This window comes from Leptodactylus fuscus, chromosome 1, assembly GCF_031893055.1.
Source record: "Leptodactylus fuscus isolate aLepFus1 chromosome 1, aLepFus1.hap2, whole genome shotgun sequence".
NCBI lineage: Eukaryota > Metazoa > Chordata > Amphibia > Anura > Leptodactylidae > Leptodactylus > Leptodactylus fuscus.
Window position 1 is genome coordinate 150,352,599 of NC_134265.1, and position 23,688 is coordinate 150,376,286.

The 23,688-nt window shown below is 40.5% G+C and overlaps 1 protein-coding gene across 1 annotated transcript in view; it reads left to right on the forward strand.

Annotated features, from left to right (window-relative positions):
• The window catches only part of TRPM6 (transient receptor potential cation channel subfamily M member 6), a 150,228-nt gene that overhangs the window by 89,113 nt on the left and 37,427 nt on the right, over positions 1 to 23,688 (forward strand). Inside the window, exons 29-36 of the mRNA XM_075278405.1 lie at positions 2,269 to 2,366; positions 2,886 to 2,926; positions 8,386 to 8,411; positions 10,795 to 10,842; positions 12,865 to 12,930; positions 16,360 to 16,646; positions 18,636 to 18,718; positions 19,171 to 19,376. Coding sequence (XP_075134506.1) covers positions 2,269 to 2,366; positions 2,886 to 2,926; positions 8,386 to 8,411; positions 10,795 to 10,842; positions 12,865 to 12,930; positions 16,360 to 16,646; positions 18,636 to 18,718; positions 19,171 to 19,376 — 855 coding nt within the window. The remainder of the gene's footprint in view (positions 1 to 2,268; positions 2,367 to 2,885; positions 2,927 to 8,385; positions 8,412 to 10,794; positions 10,843 to 12,864; positions 12,931 to 16,359; positions 16,647 to 18,635; positions 18,719 to 19,170; positions 19,377 to 23,688) is intronic.

Below are 23,688 nucleotides of genomic sequence, written 5' to 3' on the forward strand. Positions count from 1 at the left end.
CATAAATCTGCCACCCATGGAAACTCATGGTACAGAAACTGAGGGAGCTGACTTTGATGAACCCTTGGGTTTTGGAGATGGAACTCCATCAATAGTCTCTGCTGCTCACACGCCCTGCTCAACATATGGTATCTACGGTTTCAGCGTGTGGTGATCTCGCACAACAGCCGGTGCTTCGGGCAGATTTAGGCGTTGCTGGAGTGTATTGAGGCTAGCATCAGCTACTGTAGACTTGCCAAAGTGGGCGCACAAGCACCGCACTTTAACCAGTAGCTTGTGTAGATTGGGGTATGTTATTAGAAACAGTTGCACCAATAAGTTGAAAACGTGGGCCAGGCATGGACCGTGTTGGAGGCTGGCAAGCTCCAGAGCCGCTACCAGGTTCCGTCCATTATCACACACAACAAAAATGCCTGGCCACAGGTGCAGCGGGGAAAAAAATATTGCCATATCATTCAGGATGGCATCCCTGACCTCAGAGGCAGGGTGCGGTCTGTCCCCCAAGCTGATGAGCTTCAGCACGGCCTGCTGACATCTCCCCACGCCAGTGTTGCAGCGTTTCCAGCTCGTAGCTGGGGTCGATTTAACGGAGGAGGAGGAGGGTGGTGTTTCAGCACTCCTGCCAGAATGTTGGGCGGGGAGACAAGGCAGGCCGCCACAGTTTGCGACCCGGTCCCAGCCTCAACTACATTCAGCCAGTGTGCCATGATTGAGATGTAGCGTCCCTGGCCGCATGCACTTGTCCATGCGTCAGTGTTCAAGTAGAACTTTGTACAAAGCGTGGAACTTAGGACCCACCTGATGTTACGGGGCATGTTCTGGTGCAAGGCTCAACTGGCCTAAGGGCAAAAAACTCTGCTGGTGCAAGGCTGAACTAACTTAAAGGGCTTAAAACTCTGAAGTCACATCAAAGGCCTCAATCTCTGCTGGTAACTCAGCTTAAGGGCCTCTAACTTAATTTGGAAGGGCTCACATTAAGGGCCAGAAAAGTGAATTTTGGAAGGTCTTACCACATCACGCACACACACTTCCACAATGACAGTTAAGGGTGGTTACTATTGGATTTCCCATTGCCTATTCCATCTGTGGTTGTCATGGGCAACGTGATTTAAAGGCGTGCTTGTTAATGTTTCTTGAGCTTAAATTTGGGTTTCTGTTCATCCATTTGGAGAAGAAAGAAGGTTTCCAGGTATTTTCCCACTTTGATAGAAGTTTATTTGAGTGTAGAAAGTGTGTAGTTGATAGGCTGTGATGGTGGGGTAAAACTGTGACTTGGGCATGTTAGATGTCCCCAGACATGCTTCCCCTGCTGTCCCAGTTGCATTGCAGAGGTTTTGGCATCATTTCCTGGGGTGTCATAGTGGACTTGGTGACCCTCCTGAGTCGAATGGTGGGTTTCCCTGAAACAAAGCATTTTTCCCCATAGACTATAATAGGGTTCGATATTCGTTCGAATAGTCGAATATTGAGCGGCTATTCGAAATGAATAACGAATATTGAATATTTTACTGTTCGCTCATCTCTAGTTATAACCTTTTTAGTATTGTGCAATTTCTGAAAAAAATCTGATCCCTTTTAATCTCAGAAAACCCTGTAACCAATTTTATTTCTATTGAAAAATGTGAAAGAACTGATTAACTGTTTGTGCAAGTCGTGAGGGGTTCATGCATGATATGGGTTCAAAGAACAGACTCCATATTGTGCACACCCAGGCCATGCATAACAGTGTGCATCAGCTTTGTGTGACCAGTGTATGTGTGTTGTTCAATCTAAAAGTTAGTGCTTCCCCCTGAATGGCACCTTAGGTAACCTCCTACTGTGCCTATCCATCATCTCAGAGATTTAATGTCCTTTGGGGGCCTGGGGGACTTAGCCAGGAATTGTCAATTTATCCTTGACAACCCTTTTAATAATCCTCTTGATCTGATAGTTTGAGATCTTGTGTATTAGACAATGACACCTCCAGTTTTCAGTGATATGTCTCATAATATCTAGAGTTTACTAAACTAAATATCTGGTCACTTTCCTATCCATCTTTCTGTGACTGGAGGCTAAGAAATACTGAAAGGTATATATTTTGCATCTTTATAACATAATGTATGTACTGCTTAATAGTATAAATCTTATATGATATATTCTACTGCTTTTTATTTTTATATACCATTTCTTAGTATGTAAAGCAGGGCTGGTATATAGTATATATGTATTTTAGATATTGTGTGCTGCATATGAAGACACAAAACACAGTTCTTTTTCATTTTTGACCAGGATTGGAGCACATGGCTTATGTTCGGCAGCAACTTAAGGCTCAAGAAATTGGAAGAAATCTATTACAGACAAATGAATACTTAAGACATTCCCAAGAGGTAAAGAGAGATGAGGAAAGACTTGAAAATTATGGTTTTACAATATTTTGTGAAATTGTTATGTCAATATTTTTACTAGTCATACCTCTGGTCTGTAAAAAGAATTGCTCCCCAAAACATTGGATATTGGGGGAAACTATAACCCAGGCTAAAGTCACATTTCCACTCTGAAAAGTAATAAAATGACGGATACAGATGGAACACACAGTGACTTTAATGGTAAAAACAAAGCTTTCTTCCGTCTTGTTTACTTTTCTAAGGAAAGAAAAAGTCCTGTGCTTCTTTGAATAAGCTTTGTGTTTATTACATAACCTCATTTTCTATAAAAATCCAGAATATAATGGAGCAGTTCTGTTGATCAATCCCATTCCATTTGATGTTACTTTCTATGCACTTTCAATAATCATTTACAAGTATTTATTGCATAATATAATTTCTCAGTACAATGCTGAAGGTGTTTTACTGTGTAATGGTTAATGGCGTGCTGGATTTTCTCCTCATCTTCTGGTCTTTCTTTAGGAGCTACACAATAGCACGGCTCAGCTGAGGAGGAGTTCCTTGTAAGTACAATAATCACCACCAAATCAGAGACTTTGCTTTGGCACTGTACAAAAGACTTAGCACATGCTCTTTTTCCACTAGTACTCGAGTATCTAGATTACCCTCTTATAGAACATTATTAGGACGCGCCTACACACTGCTGCTTTGGCAATGTATGAAGCATCTTGTACATTCATTCCTTGCTCAGTGTGCTAACTGTATTCATTCACTAACTGATGCAGGAGATGTATGGTGAGATTATGTAATATGATTGCAAGTAGCACAAAGTAAAAAGTGGGTTGTTATGTGGGTTGGAAGTGACAAGACAAGATATAATTTGGATATAACATATAGGAAAACTTGCCAGAATGAGTCAGTCCTAAACATATGCTTGTGTATAAAATTCAGATGGCAAATGAGATGGGGATCGTATTGGGGTAAATTGACAGCAACATATAGTTACACTAGCATCTGCCAGTGATTTCATCTGCGGGTCGGCATTAGCGCTGAGCCGCATATAGTCAGCCAAGTGCTGTTGTGTGTGATCGGCGCCGTGCACCCCTACACCGTCCACCTGCGCGCTGCCACCTACCGCTTGCCCCCGGCCACCCTTCTCCCCCTCGCCTCTGCCCTTTTCCGCCTGCACCCCAGCCCTCCTTCGCCTAGGTCCCTTCCCCCCCTGTGCGCCCTCCGCCTCCTGTGCCCATTCCCGCATGTTCCTTTCCTACAGACCCCCTTCTTCATCCTATGTGTGCCCCTGGGCTCCCCATGCGTCCACAGCCCGCCTTCCCACTGGGTTCCCCTTGCACAACTTCCCACGTGCGCCCTCATGCACCCCCCCTGCTCCTCTCGGCAACCCACTCCCCCCCTTCTCGGCACTCGCCAACACCCCCCCCCCCCCGCTCCTTTCGGCACCCCCCCACCCCGCTGCTCTGTGCTCCCACAATGTGCCTATGTACCTCTGCGTCCAGCCGAGAAGTTCATCAGCCGAAGTGTGTCCTACTTTCCCCAGCCGCCAACATACTCAGTGAAAGCGGGCAGCCGACCGCCGCATCACAGCCTCGACAACAAGGCTCCATGCCTGCGTTTGTCTGGACTGCAGCTGAGACGCCATGTTAATTCACTTCTCTCGGCGCCCGGCTTCTTCCTGTCTAGCACCGCCCACTGCAGCCCGTGGCCCTATTGGACAACTGTTTGAGGACCTGAGATGACGTCATCTTGGGTCCTCTAGCGTACAACCAACATAATTTAGGGGCTCACAGTGGGGACACCCAGTCCGTGACGGTGATTCTAACCAGCCTATGTTCTAATCTGGGTGCCATTGCAGTCGTTTTGGCGTGATTGAGGAACAAACATCCAAACACACAAACTTTCACATTTATAATATTAGTAGGATAGGATATATATTCAATGGGTTTTTTTTTCTTTATACACTACTTTCTTGTAGCTTTTATTATAATCTTCTGTCAATAGTGTCCATTCTAAAGCCAGACATACATGGGCTGATTTTTTTTTTTACTTGTACCACTTCAAGAACATCCCATTCTTTCTTTCTTAGGGCGGGGTCACACCAGCACCCAGCCTCCATTTTGAAGGTTTCTGTTTCTTGCCCGAGAAACTGGACAGGAGACGGAAACCTGTAGTCAGTTTTCAAACCCATTCATTTGAATGGCTTTGAAAACTGTCCGGCCGTGAGCGCCTGTGAGCGTTTTGTGCTCTCCGCGGCAAAACCGTTTTTTTTTTTTTTTTTTTTTTTTTTTTTAACCGGACACAAAGTCGGACATGTAGGACTTTGTGTCCGGTCAAAAAAAAAAAAACGGTTTCGCCGCGGAGAGTAAAAAATGCTCACGCTCACGGCCGGACACTGTCTACCAGGTTGCCATCTTCTGTCAGCAGAAGATGGAAACCTGAAAGCGGAGGCTGGGGTGCAGATGTGAACCCGCCCTCACTGCACAAGGTGTATCTGGACATGTTTATGGCTCATAGACCATCTATGGTGGGGAAACATCTTCCTCTGTATGACTAATAAAAGTGTATTATATGAACATTTCTATACAGAAGAAAGTATAACTCGGTACAGAACTATTTAAATGGTTTGTATGGACAAGCCACTGTAAGATCTGTGGGATTTCAAGGGTGCTGAATATTACAATGTAGATTGCTAGGATCTACATGAGGTTTTGTAAGTACTGACTGTAGACCATATTCATATTACCTTAGATTCTACACCCTGAAGGTGTCTGCAGGCACTTCTTGGTTTCTTATGCCTTGTTTATGGGAAGAAAACTATTCCTGAAATAGAATCTTGTAATGACATGGGTCTTGAGGTTTCATAAACTGACAAACACCTAGAGGGCAGGTTTTATGGAGAAGTTTATCATTTTCACATCCAGGAATTTTGTGTTGTGTGTGGTTTTTTTTTTTTGTTTTTTTATTTTTTAGATTCCTAAATTTTGTTTGTCATTACTATGTTGTTTTCCCTTCAGTTTAACTCTCCAAACTGTCTGCGTGGTCAGTTAACTATTGCATGATCCATCATCAGGTCAGAAGCCAAATCTGGGGGCCAGTTCATATAATCCTTAATAATGTCTGTTTTATTATTGTCTGTCCATCATAGAATGAGAGCAATGGACATTATAACTGCAATAGACTGACTGATGCAAATGGAGCATGATCCTAAGACATGATGGAAACTTTCTTCTGTCATGTTACTTTTGTACTAAAGAAAAGTCCTCAAGTTTTATCACCTTCTGAAAAGTAGCAAACAGGATGTATATTTTTTTTTATACAAGAGTGAATGGCAACAGACGCCAGACATAATGGGCTTCATCTTCATCAGTCACTCTTGTGAGAGTACAATGGACATTATTATTGTGAGTGTGAATTTTCCCTGAGGTGTAATATGTGTATTCTGACTAGTCACAGATTTAAGCCAGACACTTTATAAAATATTTAGATTTGAATCCGGTGCACACAACCAAGTGTACATTCGATGTGGGGTTGAGATTGCAGTGGAATACACTCGTAGTGCTGTCCGAGTGTCATCCGAGTGCATTCCGTGATACATTTGCATCTGTGGGAATTCCCAACACACTCTGTTCCGAGATGGATGATTATAGACCAGGCCCTATTCTACTCCACATCATCAGAACAGAAAGAATAAGAAGACCCCTATATATAGGAGTGCATTCGGATGTCACTCATTCCAGTGTCATCCAAGTGCATTTTGCTGCAAATTCATCCACACATTGGAAGCACTTGGTTTTGTGTATGGGACCTTACAGTTACTAATATAGGTAACATATATATATATATATATATATATATATATATATATATATATATATATATGAAGAGCTCAACGGAAAAATGGCCTAAGTCCAAAAATCAATATTGTGAGAAAAACGAAATTTAAAGTTTTAGCCTAAAGCAAACGGGCATTATTGTGGAATATATCTATCCAATGTAATCAGCTAAATATGGCTTACACATCGAAGGCGCTACAGCACACGTATCTTTATGGTTGCCGCAGCAGTCGGCTTAAGTGCAATCTTATGCTAATATCGTCAAATATACCGTAAAAATTATTAAACGATGAAGAATAATAATTACCTGCCTCCCTTTTCGGCGCTAAATATGTGCAAAAGTCGATTTAGAGCCTTTTAAACAATAAGACAAAGTTTTTACACTAATATAAACAACAGACCGGAAGTCACAATTTCAATGAAAAAATGACCAACGAGAGTGAAGTAAGTAAGTTTGTATTGGACTTAGGCCATTATTCCATTGAATGTAAATTCTTCTGCATTGAAATATATGGACTTAGGTCATTAATCCTAGGTACCTTGTAAACCCAATGCATAGAACGAGGTACAAAGAAGCTTTCTAGGTAATAATTTGAAATATGACAAAATGTGGACTTAGGCCATTTTTCCGTTGAGCTCTTCATATATATACTGTGTATATATATATACTGTGTATATATATGTGTGTATATATATATATATATATATATATATATATATATATATATATGTGTGTCTTGGCATGTAGATACAGTATATATACACAGGGCTAGTGTGATAATTCCCCTACCCAGTACCAGTGTCTTATACTGAGTAGCCATTCACATTAGATAATTGTCAGCAGATTTTGCCAATCTCAACAGGTTTTATAGGTCTTATATGCATGGAGATGGCCTGACTTTCTCCAATATGTTGAGAGAATATGAGGATATCGGACTATAAGGAAATTTTAGTCTCGGTTTTAGTAATCTCAGGAAAGATTTGCCCAAGATGGCAACTGACTTTGGATTGAGCTACATCCCCATCCAGTAGATCATTATTGCTGGGGAAAGATGTCCCCAGGCCACAGTGACTGTTAGGTCATTCGGGGAAGTTTACTGCTTATAGCCTAGGGTTAGGACAACAAAAAGAGGACTACTAACGCTAGGTTCACACTAGCGTTCACCTGTCCGTTCTGAGCTTTCTGTCTTCTGCATGCCAGAAGTCGGAAAGCTCAGACCGGGTCCAGCCGTGAGCGGCGGTGAGCGTTTTATGCTCTCCGCCACGAAACCGGATTTTTTTTATCTGGACACAGAGTACTGCATGTCCGACTGTGTCCGGATTAGAAAACCCGGTTTCGCGGCGGAGAGCATAAAACGCTCACCGCCGCTCACGGCCGGACATCTCTCTCACCCATTCAAATGAATGGGTGAGAGAGACTCCTGCAGGTTTCCGTCTCCTGCCTCTGTTTTAGGCAGGAAACAGAAACCTGAAGTACGGAGTTCACAACGCAGATGTGAACAAGCCCTCAGGGGTTCTTTGCTTATGCCTGAAGGAAGACTGAAGACCAAGGATGTGTTTTGTCCAATCCCCCTTCATATTTTGTTTGTTTTTGTCATGGCCTTGTTTGATAACCTTGGGTAAAATTCTATAATATCATGCTTGAGTTTACGGCTAAGCATATGGTTGACTGGACTAAAAAGTTGAGTTGATTATACTTATTGACTTAAATTTATTGGTATCAGTTATAACTTTAATATAATCTTTTATTATTGAAGGTTAGTAAATATACTCGATTAAGAATCAGTGTATGTTTTTTAATTCTAGGTTATGGGTTAGGATAATATGAGTTATAATCCCATGCCCCATCCTCTGTTCCCCCTACCAGTGAAAGGAGTCAGAAATGGTACATATGCCATATAATCCCTTCTTCTTATGGTTATGGACAAGAGAAGAAAAAGGAAGATAAGCAATTATGATAAGCAGAATAAAGGTCCATTAGATAAAATTTGGTTAACCACATTAGATGTTGGGAAAGAAAAGCTAGACATGATTAAAAAAAACAAACCCTAAAACATAAAGTGAGAAAAAATGCTTTTTTTTTTAAAATCATTTGTGATATTTAGATGCTAAGTTTTTTTTAGCAGTTGGTATAACGCTTCACATTGAAATGTACATTTTGTTTTTTGTTGTAGATTTAGAAATTCAGATTCCATTAAAAGTAAGTAAATACTGTAAAAACAATGGATAAAATGTTTGTGTTTTTAAAAGGGGGCTTACCACCCTCCTAGCATATTTAGCTGCTACCACTACATTATAGAGCACATTACAATGACTAACAACATATCTTTGTTATGTATATCACTTCTATAGATTTGAAGAAAAAATAATCTAATGCAACTGGTGCACTGTGGTGGGGCTTTCAGCTCCAGGAGCACTGTTCTTACTGATCATGTCATAACAGTGGAAGGATCAATTCTGACTGCACTGCTGAAGTCCCAGTGTCGCTCCCAGTGCACTATCTGCCTCATTTGCATAAGGCTTCAAAGTATTTTTTTTCCCCAAATCTACAGAAATGTCATACATAACAGAGGAATGATGTTTATTTACCACTGTAATGTGCTCTGTCGTCTGATGGTAGCAGTTTGATATGCTTAGGAGAGGTGGTTAAATTGTTTTGTAATTCATATATATTTATTTTTTAGCATACTATGTCACTGTATCTTTATAATTGTATGAAGCACAGTTATGGGGAAACCAACCATCTAAAGGAAGTCTGTCAGCAGAACCCAGCATGTCACTCCATCCCTGCAGATTGATGCCTGATATACTGGGCTCTGGTGACAGACTCCCTTTAACAAGCTGAGAACCAATTAGGACAATTTAGATGTAATTTAAGCATCTGTAGAATAGTATCATATGTATGAAATATATGGTGGTACAAGTAGGTCACGAACTTCAGCTATTGACTGCATAAGACCTTAGAAAAATGAAATTTATCCAGCATGGTAGACTGGTGACATAGTGGAATGGTGACATGGTAAAGTACTTGTGATTTTAAGAGCAACTATTGGCTATTTGTAAATACAAGAACCATAAATTAGTACACGGGACATTTCTAAAAGCTTGACATTCCAAATATTATTTAAGACCAGGTATGTTTAAAGCAGGGGCTCATGTATGTGATCATATTACAGCTACATACAAGCTCCATGTTGTACAGACACGATGTAAAGCACTCATAGAGGGTCATATCATACCAAGCTATGCCTGTGATTTCATGCAGAGACATACCAAAAGAGCTCAGTTAGTATTATGTGTCAAGTGTCCCCTTAGGGCTCGTTCACATCTGCGTCGTCGGTCCTTATTGCAGGTTTCCGTTTCCTGCATAAAACAGATGCAGGAGACGGAAGCCTGCAGGAGACTTTCTCACCCATTCATTTGAATGGGTGAGAAAGCTGTCCGGCCGTGCGCGGCAGTGAGCGTTTTGCGCTCTCCGCCGCGAAACCGGGTTTTATAATCCGGACACAGAGTCGGACATGCAGTACTCTGTGTCCGGATAAAAAAATCCGGTTTCGCGGCGGAGAGCGCAAAACACTCACCGCCGCGCACGGCCGGACCCGGTCTGTGGTTTCCGTCTTCTGGCATGCAGAAGACGGAAACCACAGAACGGAGACCCTGAACGCAGGTGTGAACCCAGCGTAAGTATCAAGGTTTGATATTGTGCAATTTGTAATGAATTGTACATACAATGTGCATGCTTCATCAGACAATGTAGTGGTGGGATATTCTTCCCTAAAAGCCTGATTTACAAGGTTGAGGATATCTATAACATGCTTAAAGGAAGTCTATTACTTCCTCCATGCATGTCCATTTGTCAACACACATTACAGTGATAAACAAACACACCTTACAACAAACCTGCCTGTTATGTCTGTCACTTTTGTAGATTTGGAGAAAAATGTTGAAGTCTTGTGCAAATGAGACAGTTGGTAGAGAAGGAGCGGGCTGTCAGCTCCCTGGAGCACTGCTCTTAGCACTTTCTACCATCTCCTGCCTGTACCAACCAGTGCAATATGAATTGATCACATGGCTGTGACATCACCCATACTACCTGACCAACAAGAACAATGCTCCCAGGGCTAATGGCCCATTCTGATATGCCAACTGCCTCTTTTGTATTGGACTTAAAAGTAGTTTTTCTCCAAATCTACAAAAGTGACATACGTAACAAAGGAATGTTGTTACAAAGTACAATACACTGCATGCTACTAAAACAAAAATATTATATGACATTTTCATAAAGCAAGAAGGTCCACTATATGTCCATGTTTAATATTTCTTTGATCCATGATAAGTGAATGAAAATACTTAGGGGGCACTTGCTGTATCGCAATTATTGAGCTCTCTTGCCAATGGTATTGAGATAATGGAATAAAAGAGATGCTAAAATTGATATGGAAAAACTGATTTGAGTGCTCTCTCTCTGTACTGGAAATATCAGATATTCATTTACTGGTGTTGACAGCACTGCGGACTTATTACTGAAAATCAATACTTAAATTATAAGTCCATTACAATGACTTTCATCCATTTTATTGCAGAAATGGCTTCTTTAAAAGCATCACAAGACTTAAACAGTCATTACTCAGGTGAGTCAAAGAAGAAAAGTTATTTAACTAAAACTAATTCTAAAATCTTGTTGAATATCCTTGTAGCCACATATGTATGACAGTTCTGAATTACCAGCACTATTACATCAAAGAGTTCTCACAAATGAAGCCTAAAATAAAGTACATGGTGTGCAACAAATCTATAGTGTTATGCAAATTTTATCTTTTTCCAAATCTTGTCTCTAGCACCCTTGTTGGAAGTTAACTATCCTAGAAGTCAATGTCTGAAACTTTAACAGGCCTTGCAACATAGCTATGATGTAAGCCAAACTTGGCACTACTCTTCAGACAACTGTTTACTATGAAACAATGGTCTTCAGATATAAGTGTCTGATTGAACGTATAGCCTAGTCATGTCACAAGGCCTGTTACATGTTTGGACATTGACCTTTAAGATGGCTAACGTCCAACAGGAGCGACTAAGAGGATATTGTTCTTTTTTGAAAGGTCTCATTTTTGTTGACATTTTCCCTTAGGTTTTTAAAACACTTTTGGTGACTATTTTGGCAATCTTGAAAGCTTTCAAAAAATTGACAATTTTTGATGTAAAATACTGTGGTACATTTTCACCAGCCATTAGGTTGTGTAACTTTGATAAGTATTAGTTCTCCAGTTATGCATCTTGTTACTTTCAGCAAATTGACCCAACATAGTTATTCTAACTTATGCCAGTTTTTTGGCACGAGTTATACAGGACTGGCATAATTTTCCATTATGGCGCTTGGAGCCTCTTGATAAGTCAGGCATGCCTTGAGTCTGTCATACAAAAAGTCAGTCTTGGTAAATCTGCAAATATTTGTTTGAGGCTCATCATCTAGTGATTTTTTTTAGGCATCTTCAGTAGTTTTTTAATGGCTAACTAAAAATAATGACATATTGCGAGCTTTCGGGACTACTAAGTCCCTTCATCAGGCTGGTATAACACAATATCTGAAGGCAAACATATTTATACAGAAATAGAGTGTTAGATGCAATATTGATGGAAAGCAGTACATGTAAATAAACAGTTTAAAAAAACATATAAATCAGTTCACAGGAAGGTTCACTGAGTTTATGGTTCCTTTGATCAGTCACATGGTGTCTAGTTGTTGTAAAATGTCATAAAACCCTGTGACTGGTTTAGCCCCCTTTGGAGTGTGTCAAAGGTCCTCATGAGTGTATATTCCCATATCCTTCTATGATCAGGCAGACACATGAAATTTCAGTTTGTGCAACTTTATGAGGACCTTATAGACAAGGGGCACAACAAATACAAAAAGTTACGTCTGTTGGATGTAACAGATAGTGAAAATGGGTCTTTTGGCTCAAAATTTACTGGTATTTGTGTTTTAGTAGTAAAAATCAAACCTTCCTCTGTATGTGTTCACCATTGGCTTTATTCTGTTTTTACTTCCCTAAGATCATAGGTTTACATTTTTTTTTTTTTTTTAACTATTTGTGTTAATGTGAACAAAAAACATAAAAAAGGGGAATTCCAATGAAAGGGAACATGCCTCAAAATCGAGCAGAATCAAGACCATTGATCACCTTTCTTCATAGTGTTAGATACTTCCTATATCTGACTGGCATAGTAATGTCCAAAAGCAACACTTTGCCCACCCCTCGGCTTTTCTTGCACGTTTCCCTGATCTTTATGATGTATTCATAGGAGATAAAGTTGCTTGATAGTTACTTGATATGTCTCATGGAACAAGGATGTGTTTGCTCACAGAAAAAGAAAGGAGTCAAGCTGTATAGGGGAGAATAAAGAGGCTAAAAAGAGTGAAAATGATACTGCAGAAAAGAGGTTTTTTTAATTGATGTTGTTGGGGGTATAATTGTGTGCACCACTCTGAATTTTTTTTTTCAGTTGATGGGATACAACTATTAAGTTATACAATCAAATTGCACATGAAAGCCCTTATATAATATATATGTAATTTCTAGTGTAAACTGTAGAAAAATATTTTTGCTCCTTGAAAATGTGAAATTTTGCATTATAGCAGTTTCTTATTGTTACAGCTGTGGAAAGAAACAACCTAATGAGGCTTGCACAGACTATACCATTTACCCCAGTGCATCTTTTTGGTGAGCTCTAATTTTTCAACATATCACATTGTTTAGAAGTGTGTTATATTGATCAATTCATAGATGTAATTTTTCTTTAGAAAATGTATTCTTTGTTAGACTTCCTGATATTTTGTATTGTTTAGTTTACTAATGATTCCAGTATGCTTAAAGGTTTAGTTGAAGATCAATCTTCCAGTAATCCCTACAATTCCTCCCTGGTTACTATATTAGATTATGGGAAAATTTAATTTTTAGTTAAATAACTTTTACTTCTAATCTGGGAAATGCACCAACTAGATCTGAACGTTTATTGCTTATTTCTACATCCATTATAAAATATTAACTTAATTAAATTAATACATAGAAGTGTCAGTCATTGATTATTTAGTATCTAGTCTTCTTGTTAGCACTAGTCACCTTCCTAGGCCAACACCAACACCTGTATACAGGGCATTATTGAAATAGGTAAAGTAGAAAACAGAAATATAAAATGAAATAAGTGGGGGATCCTCAGCAATGTCAAAATCGGGAATTCGGGAATATTTTATAATGAAACATTATAAAATATGTGCAATAAACAGGAAAATCTCCACATAAGATCAACTGAGACTGCAGGCTTACAAAATTAGTTCCCAAATAATGCTCCCAGAAATGGGCACCATGGTGTCATTCACCCTTTAAGTTCTTCACAAATGCCTTGAGCACAGCCGTCTCTGCAGGCTGTTTCTGATGTAACATAATAAGATGTTTCCACAAGCCCTCTCCGTTACTGCTTTGGACTCCAGAACTGTTACTGTGAAATAAATGTATTATTCTTTTTGCTTCCTGTGGTATGGAACAATATTACCTTCCTGATCTGATTTTGTTTTGTAACTCTGATTTGACCATAGCGTACCCTGTTACACTGTTAAAATTTGTTGAAGTCCGATGGACTACGCAAATAGCAGTCATGAATGCAGCCCAAGGCACCACATTGACTATAGAGGGGTCTTGCAGCCCTCTACACTACAATGGAGGCTCCATGCAGAAGTGAACATAACCTAAAGCAACAGGCAGTAGTCTTAGCAGGTTAGCTGCAGCACCCTCTACAACAGCTAGGTAACCCACGACCATCTATGTTAGCAGCACTGCAAATGAGATTTCTACCAATCTCATTTACATGATAGATCTAGAACCACAGCAGTCAGAACTCACAACATTTGAATTATATCTGAGGGTCACACCCATGGTTTTCCACTTTTGCAATAGAAAGGTTTGAAAGACTTACAACAATTCCAGCAGGTGTGCTGCAGCAAAAACCACCCAATTTTGAATGTTTTTTTGGCTTTGTGGCTCAAGGGCCTACACAGCCCTGGTGCCTTCCCTGTTTATCAGGGAACCAAGTATCAGGGAAATATGACAGTATATGCAGTATATGTTTAATATATAACTTAATTTTTTTATTTTTATACTTGTCCCGTTATATTCTGTGTCTGATAAACTTTAGCCAGTATGAGATGAATCTTCAGCAGATGCTTTCATTTTGGAGAAAACTACATGCATTTGCCTATATATAGCCATATTATTATATTCCATGTTTGCTTTTAAGGCCCGTTCACATGGGCACAGAGGGGGCGGATTATAGCGCGGAATCCACGTCATAATCCGCCCCCTCACAATAGAGGTCTATGGAGACAGCTAGCATTCTTTTTTCTGCTAGCAGCATGTTGCCACTAGCGGAAAAAAGAAGCGAGCTGCCCTTTCTTCAGGCAGATTCCGTGGCTCGTTGAGCCGCGGCGTCTGCCTCACGCCAGTAACCTCCGGGGTCGGCCCATTCATTTGAGCCAGCTCCGGAGGGAGAAGCTGCAACTGTCGGAAGCCGTTGGAGGCAGATTTTGGCCCGAGAGTGGTGCGGCTCCCCGCATCACTCTGTGCCAAAATCCACCCCTCCACCCCCCGTGTGAACGGGGCCTAACATGGTTTGTTACTCTATATTCAGCTGGTGACCTGTCATGGTGGCTCATGCTACAGACCCCAGAATTGTTGGAGCAAAAATACAGTGCTCTAGCAGCCACCTCAATGCTTCTGTTATCGTAGCACACTCTGCGTTGTAAATGTCCCTCTATTGGAGAAAAGCTCCATACTTTTGACCCAGGTCACTATTTGCTCCTTTAAAGTGGACCTTTCACCATTTCCATCATCTCAGCATTTTGCACCAATAGATGCTGCTCCACTGTCTCTAGTGCAGTTGGCATTTTTTCTGTAGCTCTCACTAATCTCTAATAATCAATGCTGTTAGTTTTGGTGCCTGATATACTATTTAGACTCTATACTGTCAGGATGGTGGTGTCAGGCAGAAGCAGGCAAGGGGTGTGATTCTGAGCTCTGACAATGGCTGCCTCTGATTGGAGCTCTGAATCACACCTTCTGCCTGACACTGCCCTTCTGACAATACAGAGCTTAAATAACACATCAGGCATTAAAACTAACTACACATATTGCTCAGGAATGGTGGAGGCTAGAGAAAAAATTCCAACTGTGCAAGAATCAGTGGAGCAGCACCAATTAACATATTCTAAGAACTTGGTGGAGGTGGTGAAAGGTCCTCTTTAATGTACTTATTGATGTGTATTAAAAAAATTGCTATATTGCTAGTATTTGTATATAGGACTTTAAATTCAATAATTTATTATTTGATGCAACTTAGACTGTAAAAACATCCATAATGTCAGTGCCTGATTTATGAGGAGATGTGTGCCCCCTCATAATTGAGGCAAACTCCCCGTTAGTGCAGGGGATATAAAGACTGGTGTTTAAAATGCCATTCTAAATAAATCTGCCCAATTAACTTCATTTTGGGTGTTGCCAGATTACTCGTAGACCTAGAAGTCTTACAGGGAAGCCTACTACTGCTGAATGACTCTATACACAAATTTTGTTGTTCCTTTAGACTAGAAACTAGGAGTGGATATAAGTTCATGCACTTGGCTATATATCTGTTGAAATGTCCCAATAACTTGTGCATTTACATTTAACAATAGTATATGTATACGAATGAAGTAAAGTAGAAATGGAATAATTGGGTGCTGAAGCTGTAGTGGAAGGTTATGCTGTATCTGTTTAAGAGCTTTTAAGCGTTCTTGTGTGTAAGAATAGAGGAAATAGATAATACATCTATGAGTGCCACAACTTTCCAGGATTTCAGTCACCGTCGTGAAATTTCTCAAGAAAACTGGAAGTGATCTTTTTCCTTGTATATGTCTTTCGGAAGTAACCTCTATTAGACCGTACCATTTTCTGCATTATAGCAATATGAACTTAATTCCAAATAGTTGAAAACACTATTGAAAATGTAAAGAAATTCTGTCACATTTGAGAATAATGCAAAATTGAACTAAGACACTTTGACCTTTATTGTGCATTTTTACATGCATTACAGTAACTTCTTTTAGCATGTTTGTTTTACAGCTGGAGAGGAGGTTACTGTATATAGGCTTGAAGAGAGTTCTCCAACTTCTCTGGATAAAAGCATGTCCTCCTGGTCTCAGAAAGGAATGGCAGCAATGCTTCAGGTCATCTCTGCTGAAGAAATGGATGGGGGTCTGCGGAGAGCTCTAAAAGTTGTATGTACATGGTCAGAACATGACGTCCTGGATCCCGGAGAAGTCTTTATAGTGAAATCCTTTCTTCCTAAAGTGGTGCAAACATGGCAGAAGGTTTTTCGTGGTGACACCGTATTGCAGCTTTGTTTAAGGGTAATGTCATATTAACATATGGGCACGTGTAAAAGAAAAGATAATATATTTTCAGGGATATTTTTAGTATTTAGGAATATATATGCACAGCATGGTGGCTCAATGGTTAGAACTGTTGCCTTTTAACTCTGGGATCCTGAGTTTGATTTGACCAAAGGCAACATCTGCATGGAGTTTGTCTGTCCTTGTTTGCTTGGTTTTCCCCCTGTTACTCTGCTTTCCTCCCACATGCCAAAATATACTGAAGCCTAAATTGGTTTATAAACTACTAGTAGAATACCCGCGGCTTCACTCGTAGAAAATATCTTAAATTGTTGGTTATGTTGGCTAAAATCATCCGTTTCTTTTCAAGCCGCGAGTTGTTCACTTGTCTCAGCTTTTTGACACAATTTTGCTTCCATAGCTTTTGGATGAACTTACCCAACAGATGGTCGTTTTTTGGGCGGCATTTAAAAAAAAATAGTCCTTAGTATTCTGTCCCTTTAGTATTCACCTGACACTGATAAGAGATGGAATAGGATGAATAGTAATACAGAGCAGCCCTCACACAGTAGTATTACTATGACCTGAAGGAGCTGACATCTCAGTAATGAAAACCGCCTCACAGGCAGACTTGTCGAGTTGCCCATACCAACCAATCACAGCTCAGCTTTCACTTTACCTCAGCAGTTTCAGTGATGAAAGCTCCCGGTATAATAAGCAATAATGACAAGCTTACCATGAGGAAATTTTTGCCTGACCAGTATTGCTGCTCATTAAGGCTGCTTGCACACTACAGTATTTTTCATGGGTTTTGGGGCCGCGGTTTCTACAGCTCCATAGACTTCTATGGAGCCTGCAAAATTCACAGCTTTGTGCACAAAGAAGTCTATGGAACCACAAATCCATGGCCTGGAAACCTGTGAAAAACCTGTGAAAAATTACGTTACCTGTATTCTTTGGGCCAGTACAATCACGATGATGCCAAATTTATATAGTAATTTTAATGTTTTGGTACCTTTTAAAAAATTTCAAACTTTGCAAAATAGAAAACAAATAGTGTCGCCATATTGTGACACCTGTAACCTGTGCTCAGGTTTCTGTTCTTCGGTTCTTAAAAGGCAGTTATTCGCATATTCCATAGACTATATTTGGGTCTGCCAGATTTCTGCCCGAAAAACGCGGAGAAACAAAGCAATGGGGAATGGAATTCCTGAACAGTCACACAGCACAAGTGTGAACCCAGCCTTAATCAGTCACATGGCCTGATTGCTGCTCAATCCCTTTCAAATGAATGGGATGAGATGCAGTACTAAACACAGCCGCTGCACAAATGGATGGCACTGTGCTTGGTATGTACTGAAGAGGCTGCAGTGCTCCCATGAATGTTGATGGCTAGGGGCTTGGGTGCCGGACCCCAGACAATCTTTAATTGATGACCTATCCTAAGGATCAGGATCATCAATTATAAAGCCTGGGAAACTCTTTAAGAACACTTTTGCTCTCTAGCGTAGTATTAACTCAGCTGCTGTATCGTGATTTGCTTATTTCCCAGGAGTTAATCTACATTCTTGTTATTCCGTCTTTGCGCTGGAATAATAAAGAATGATTAATTTCTGACTTCTTGAGGTTCTAAATGAATTGTATGTGCTACAAATAGCCATCTATAAATATTTACTGCACTTGGTACACAACTAGCAGCGGTGGAATTTCTACAGAGCTAATATTTCATGTCGTGGGTGCCCTGGTTTCCAGCTTCAACAAGTGGGAGTCCTAATTATGCTACTAATTGCTGTCATTCTATAGGGTGTTGCCAGCTGTGTTGCATACAGTCCTTCCTTCCCAAGTTGAATCATGCAGACAGCTCTAACCCTGTACTGTGCACCACAGGTGCAATCCCTCCGTCTGTATCCAGGGAAGAAATGATACAGGAATAGCAAAAAGGTTTCAACAAGACAAAAAGACTAATGGAAACCATTAAAGTTAATATGCCTGCTTTATATCATATAGGAAATTCAACAACAGAGGGCTGCACAGAAGATGATTTTCACGTTCAATCAAATGAAACCGCACAGTATTCCCTACACACTGAGGTAACATTATATTTATTATGTTTGCAGGTAATAGATTAGGTTACTTTTCCTTTATACTTTAGACATTATGATGTTCGTGTCCATGGAGAAATTTTCTATCCTATATTACCATATTCATTGTTAAGTGAGAAGACTTGTTACCGTACACTATTGTACTATGTACTACTACTAGACTGATCTGTGCAGATTATTATCTTAATATAAAGATGTGTCCAACCTTGCCTTCCTTTTAATATATAATATTGGGGTCTATAAAAAAACTTGTGCAGACATACACCGCATAAACAAAGCCTGACAGAGTGATACATTTTCTCTAAGCTGGTCAGTTACTGTTACTCTTTTCTTAGTCCATTTCATTAGCCAAGAGAAAGGACCCTTCTGTATATTCCTTAAGTCAATGGCTTTCAATAATTTTTTATGAGCTCTATTTTTTTTATTTGTTTTGCTATTAGGTTCCTAGAAGTGTTTTTGATCTACTGTCATTCTGCTAATCAATGGTTGACAATAGAAAAATATATGACTGGAGAATTCAGAAAGTATAATAACAATAATGGAGATGAAATAACCCCCACCACTTTACTGGAAGAGACACTGTTGTCATTTTCTCACTGGACCTATGAATATACCAGGGGAGAGCTACTTGTCCTTGACCTACAAGGTAAGGTTAGCATCTGAGTAGATGCTATAGAGAACACATAGAAAGTAAGAAGCTTCATGTCATAGAAAATACAGAATGAGACTGCTTTATTTTATTGGACCATTGAGTGAAGTTTACAAAAAAAAACTTTAGAAAACTTTAACTTCATTAAAGTGATATTGTGAGATTGTTTTTTCGTGACACATTGGACTTTGTGTTAGTCCTAAATTCTGGTCAATTTATTTTGTGTTTCATTATGAAAAAATAGAAAATTTTGTGAAAATTTTCATACTTTGAAATCTTTCATATAGTCATACGACCAAAATTACTTCATATAGTTTACCATATGTCAGATTTATGTTGGCATAAATAATAAGCCCCCTGGACCCAGTACTGGTGGTGGGTGACAGAAGGATGCTGTCTGTGGTGAGCTCCATGCTGGAGAACAATCCCATCCCATGTATGAGACCATGACATCACTGGGCAGTACTGTCAGTGACCGACTGCTTCACCTCAAGTATGATAAGGAGCATTATTGGAGATAATACCTCCCAACCGTGGTCAGGCTGTATAATCAACATCAGGCTAAGCGAAGATCACTCCACACAAAGAACTAAATGATCCTGATGTCGTCTGGATGGATGGATTTTCAAGGCCTTTCAGGGAGTTTTGAAAGGCCTCTGTAATATAACCTCCCATGAACCACCTCATTCTGAAAACTGCACTCTTGAAATAATTCAAAACCGCATATAGGGAAGTTTTTTTTAACCCTTCCATCGTTTCACAGGAATTAAAATAAAGTCAAGGTGAAATTTACAAATTTGTTTGTTTAACAAATACATTCCCTAGAACTTACACATTTACAAGGGAGTAAAAAGAGAAAATGTATTTCACAACCTGTTAAACAACTTCTCCCAGACATGGAATTATCCCACACGTGGATGTAAACATTTGTATGGGCACACAGTAGGAAACTAGACCCCTCAAGGACTTTAAGGGTATAGTGAGTATTTTTTTTAAAATGTAGATTGTGATCCCCATATAGGATCACAGTGTACATGTTTCCCTATCAGTATGTATTTGGAATATGGGAGGAAATCCACGCAATCACGGGGAGAACATACAAACTCCTTGCAGATGTTGTTCCTGGCAGGATTTGAACTCGGGACTCCAGCACTGCAAGGCTGCAGTGCTAGCCACTGAGCCACCGTGTTGCCCCCTGGGTATATTGAGCGTTTTGACCTTACAGGTGTTTCATAGAATTTTTTACCATTGGGAGATGAAACTGAATGAGTTAAATTCAAATGCAACCAACAATTTGTTACACAAGTTCTCGTGTATACAAAAGTACCCCTTATGTGGTGGTAAGCTGCTGTACAGGCACATAGAAGTCCTTGAGTTGGAAAAAACAATACCTGGCTTTTGGAGGACAGATTTTACTGGAATTTGTTTTCGGGAACCATGTCCCATTTTCAGAGCCCTAAGGTGCCAGAACAGAGGAAACCCTGAAAAATGTGACCCCATTTCGGAAACTAAACCACTCTCCGGCATTTACTAATGGATATAGTGAGTACTTTTTGACTTTTCACGTGTTACACATAATTGAGCTGTGATAATGGAAAACAACATTTTTTCCTATAAACTGTTGCTTTAAACCAATTTTTTTCATTTCTATAAGGACTAAATGGCATATTTTTCTTTAAAATATTGATTTGGGGGCGTTACCTGAAATGGACCAAATGCATCTTCTACTAGCTCACGCATCTTTCTCTGAATTTGGTGATTTTGGGGGTTACCCCCCGCTATTGCTACCTCTCAGACCCCCTTCTGAATTGCCTTGCCTTACTTAGTGAGGTCTACGAGCCTCCCTGTACCTACAACCTGGCAGCATCAACTTCGATTGCAGCCTCTCCATGTGCCACGGCTCCATCATTGCAGTCCTGAAGCGGCTAGGTGTGCTGTCTGGGCGAATCCTCACCAGCGGCGCCTGTATCTATCCGCATACACTGCTACGGCACCTCCCATGCCTGCTCCTGACTGCCATCTAGCTCTGTTCCTGCAACCCGCACACTGCCTCCATCTTGGACCCTGTGGGCGGTTACTGCCGGGGTCCTAAATTCTGCGGGCAACTGCACTCCATCCTCCCTGTGTGGCACGGCCACCATGTTGCCCAAGCTACAGCAAGATGTGTGGCATAAGGTACATAACCACTGTTTCTCGGTCTCTCTGCACTTATTCCAGTGTGTGCCTCTGCCTAATTTGTCTCTGTAGTCTTGCTACAGACTTATTATTGGAGGTGAAGAATAGAAAGGATGAGGGTACTGATGCCCTGGAGGAGGATAAAACCTGCCTCGATGACTATGCTCAGAAGTTTTAGGCAATTGATTTCAAACTGGAACACCTAGAAAATAGGTCTAGGAGAGCTAATATCCATATTAGAGTGGTGCCAGAATCCATAACCTCACTACGCGAGTCTATTACAATGCTGTTTACAACCCTGATTCCACAGTTCGACCCCACACACACACACTCTTTCTCATGAATCATATTCACCAAGCTGGGATGCCCTCAGAACCCAAATGTGCCCAGGGACATTATTATCAAGCTGCATTTCTTGAAGCTCCGTGACCAGTCTGAAATCTACAACCTCTGTCGGAGGCCAATGCGTCTACATGATGAGCAGTGGCGTAAAAAGGGTCTTGTGGGCCTAGGTGCAAACTTTTGTCCGACCCTCCCCCCCCTTTCTCAAGTGGTGGCACCCACGCCGTATTATATGCCCAGCAGTGGCCCCTTATACAGTATTATATGCCCAGCAGTGCCCCCCCCCTACATTATTAAATGTCCAGTGGTGTCCCCCCACAGTATTATATGCCCAACGGTGTCCCCCCACTGTATTACATGCCCAGCAGTGTCCCCACCCCTTAAACACAGTATTACATGTCCAGCAGTGTCCCCCCTACACAGTATTAGATGTCCGCAGTGTCCCCCCACAGTATTATATGCTACCCCAGTTTCTATGTCCTCACTTCTCTGTTGTAGAGGTTGTAATACCTTAGGCACTATTCTCCATATTTGGTGGACCTGTCCTCTAGCCCATTGCTTTTGGATAGTTATCCACAGAATGGCACAACAACATTCATTTCCATTCTGTCCCAGTTTTTCTTCTTGGCCTTAAGCCTACTACTCTCAAATACGCCCAATATGAATTACTCCAGTTCATTCTAATGGCTGTATGAATTAATCTCGTCTTCAATTGGAAAAGAGTCTAGAGTCTCTCATTGACAGATGTTGTTCAGTGAGTTGATGCAATAATGCTCCATGTAAGGATTAATATTACCATCTCTGTCATTCACCCATTTTGACAGTGTTTAGACACCCTGGATTAATAGGTCCAACATCCCAGGTCTGCCATACTGTCTTCAACTATAATTATGTAATAAGATCAAGTGCTGTGCTAATACCCCTTTTCCTAGGCAAGATCTCTCTCCCACCTTACCCTCTGATCAGTGGCCTGACAATCACAGTCTCAGGGGGTGTGACTGAGAGGGTTACGGTGCCCGTTCCCAGCTGGAGATGGCTGGGTCTCCTGATCACCATTATAGCGGTCAAGGAAAACCTAGTTCCCCAACTGAGATACATATATATATATATATATATATATATATATATATATATATATATATATATATATATATATATATATAATCTAATGGAAAGGGACCCAGCATATCTTTCCAATAGATGCCAGCCCAAGGAAGGTGACTATAAATAAAAATACTTTATACTCTCCTCTTCTGGGTTTCTGACATCCTTTCTGGGGCTCATCGACCTGTGATTGGGCCTCAGAGGTTACATGGGACATGCCAGTATAATAACGCAGCATAGCCCATGTGACCACTGAGGCCCAATCACAGGCTCCAGCAGTGATGCCTAGGACACATCGCCTCAGTCACAGGCAGAAGAGGACCAAAGAAGATGCTGAAGAGAGACAGAGTGAAGATGCCCAGGAGAGGTCAGGCAAAGTGAGTATAAGTGTTCGTTATTTTTTATCGCTTCCTATGGGCCTCTACTTACCATATACACTCGAGTATAAGCCAACCCCCCCTAATTTTACCACAAAAAAACTGGGAAAACTTATTTACTCGAATATAAGTCTAGGGGGAAAATGTAGCATCTACTGGAAAATTTCAAAAATTAAAATGGTTTTTGGGTGCAGTAGTTGCTGGGTGCTGGGAAAAGGGAGGGGGTGTTTTGGTTGTCTGTCTGCCCCTTCCCTGAACTTGAGGACTGTTTTTGGTTTTTTTTTTTGGTTTTTTTTCCCCGTCACGTGGAA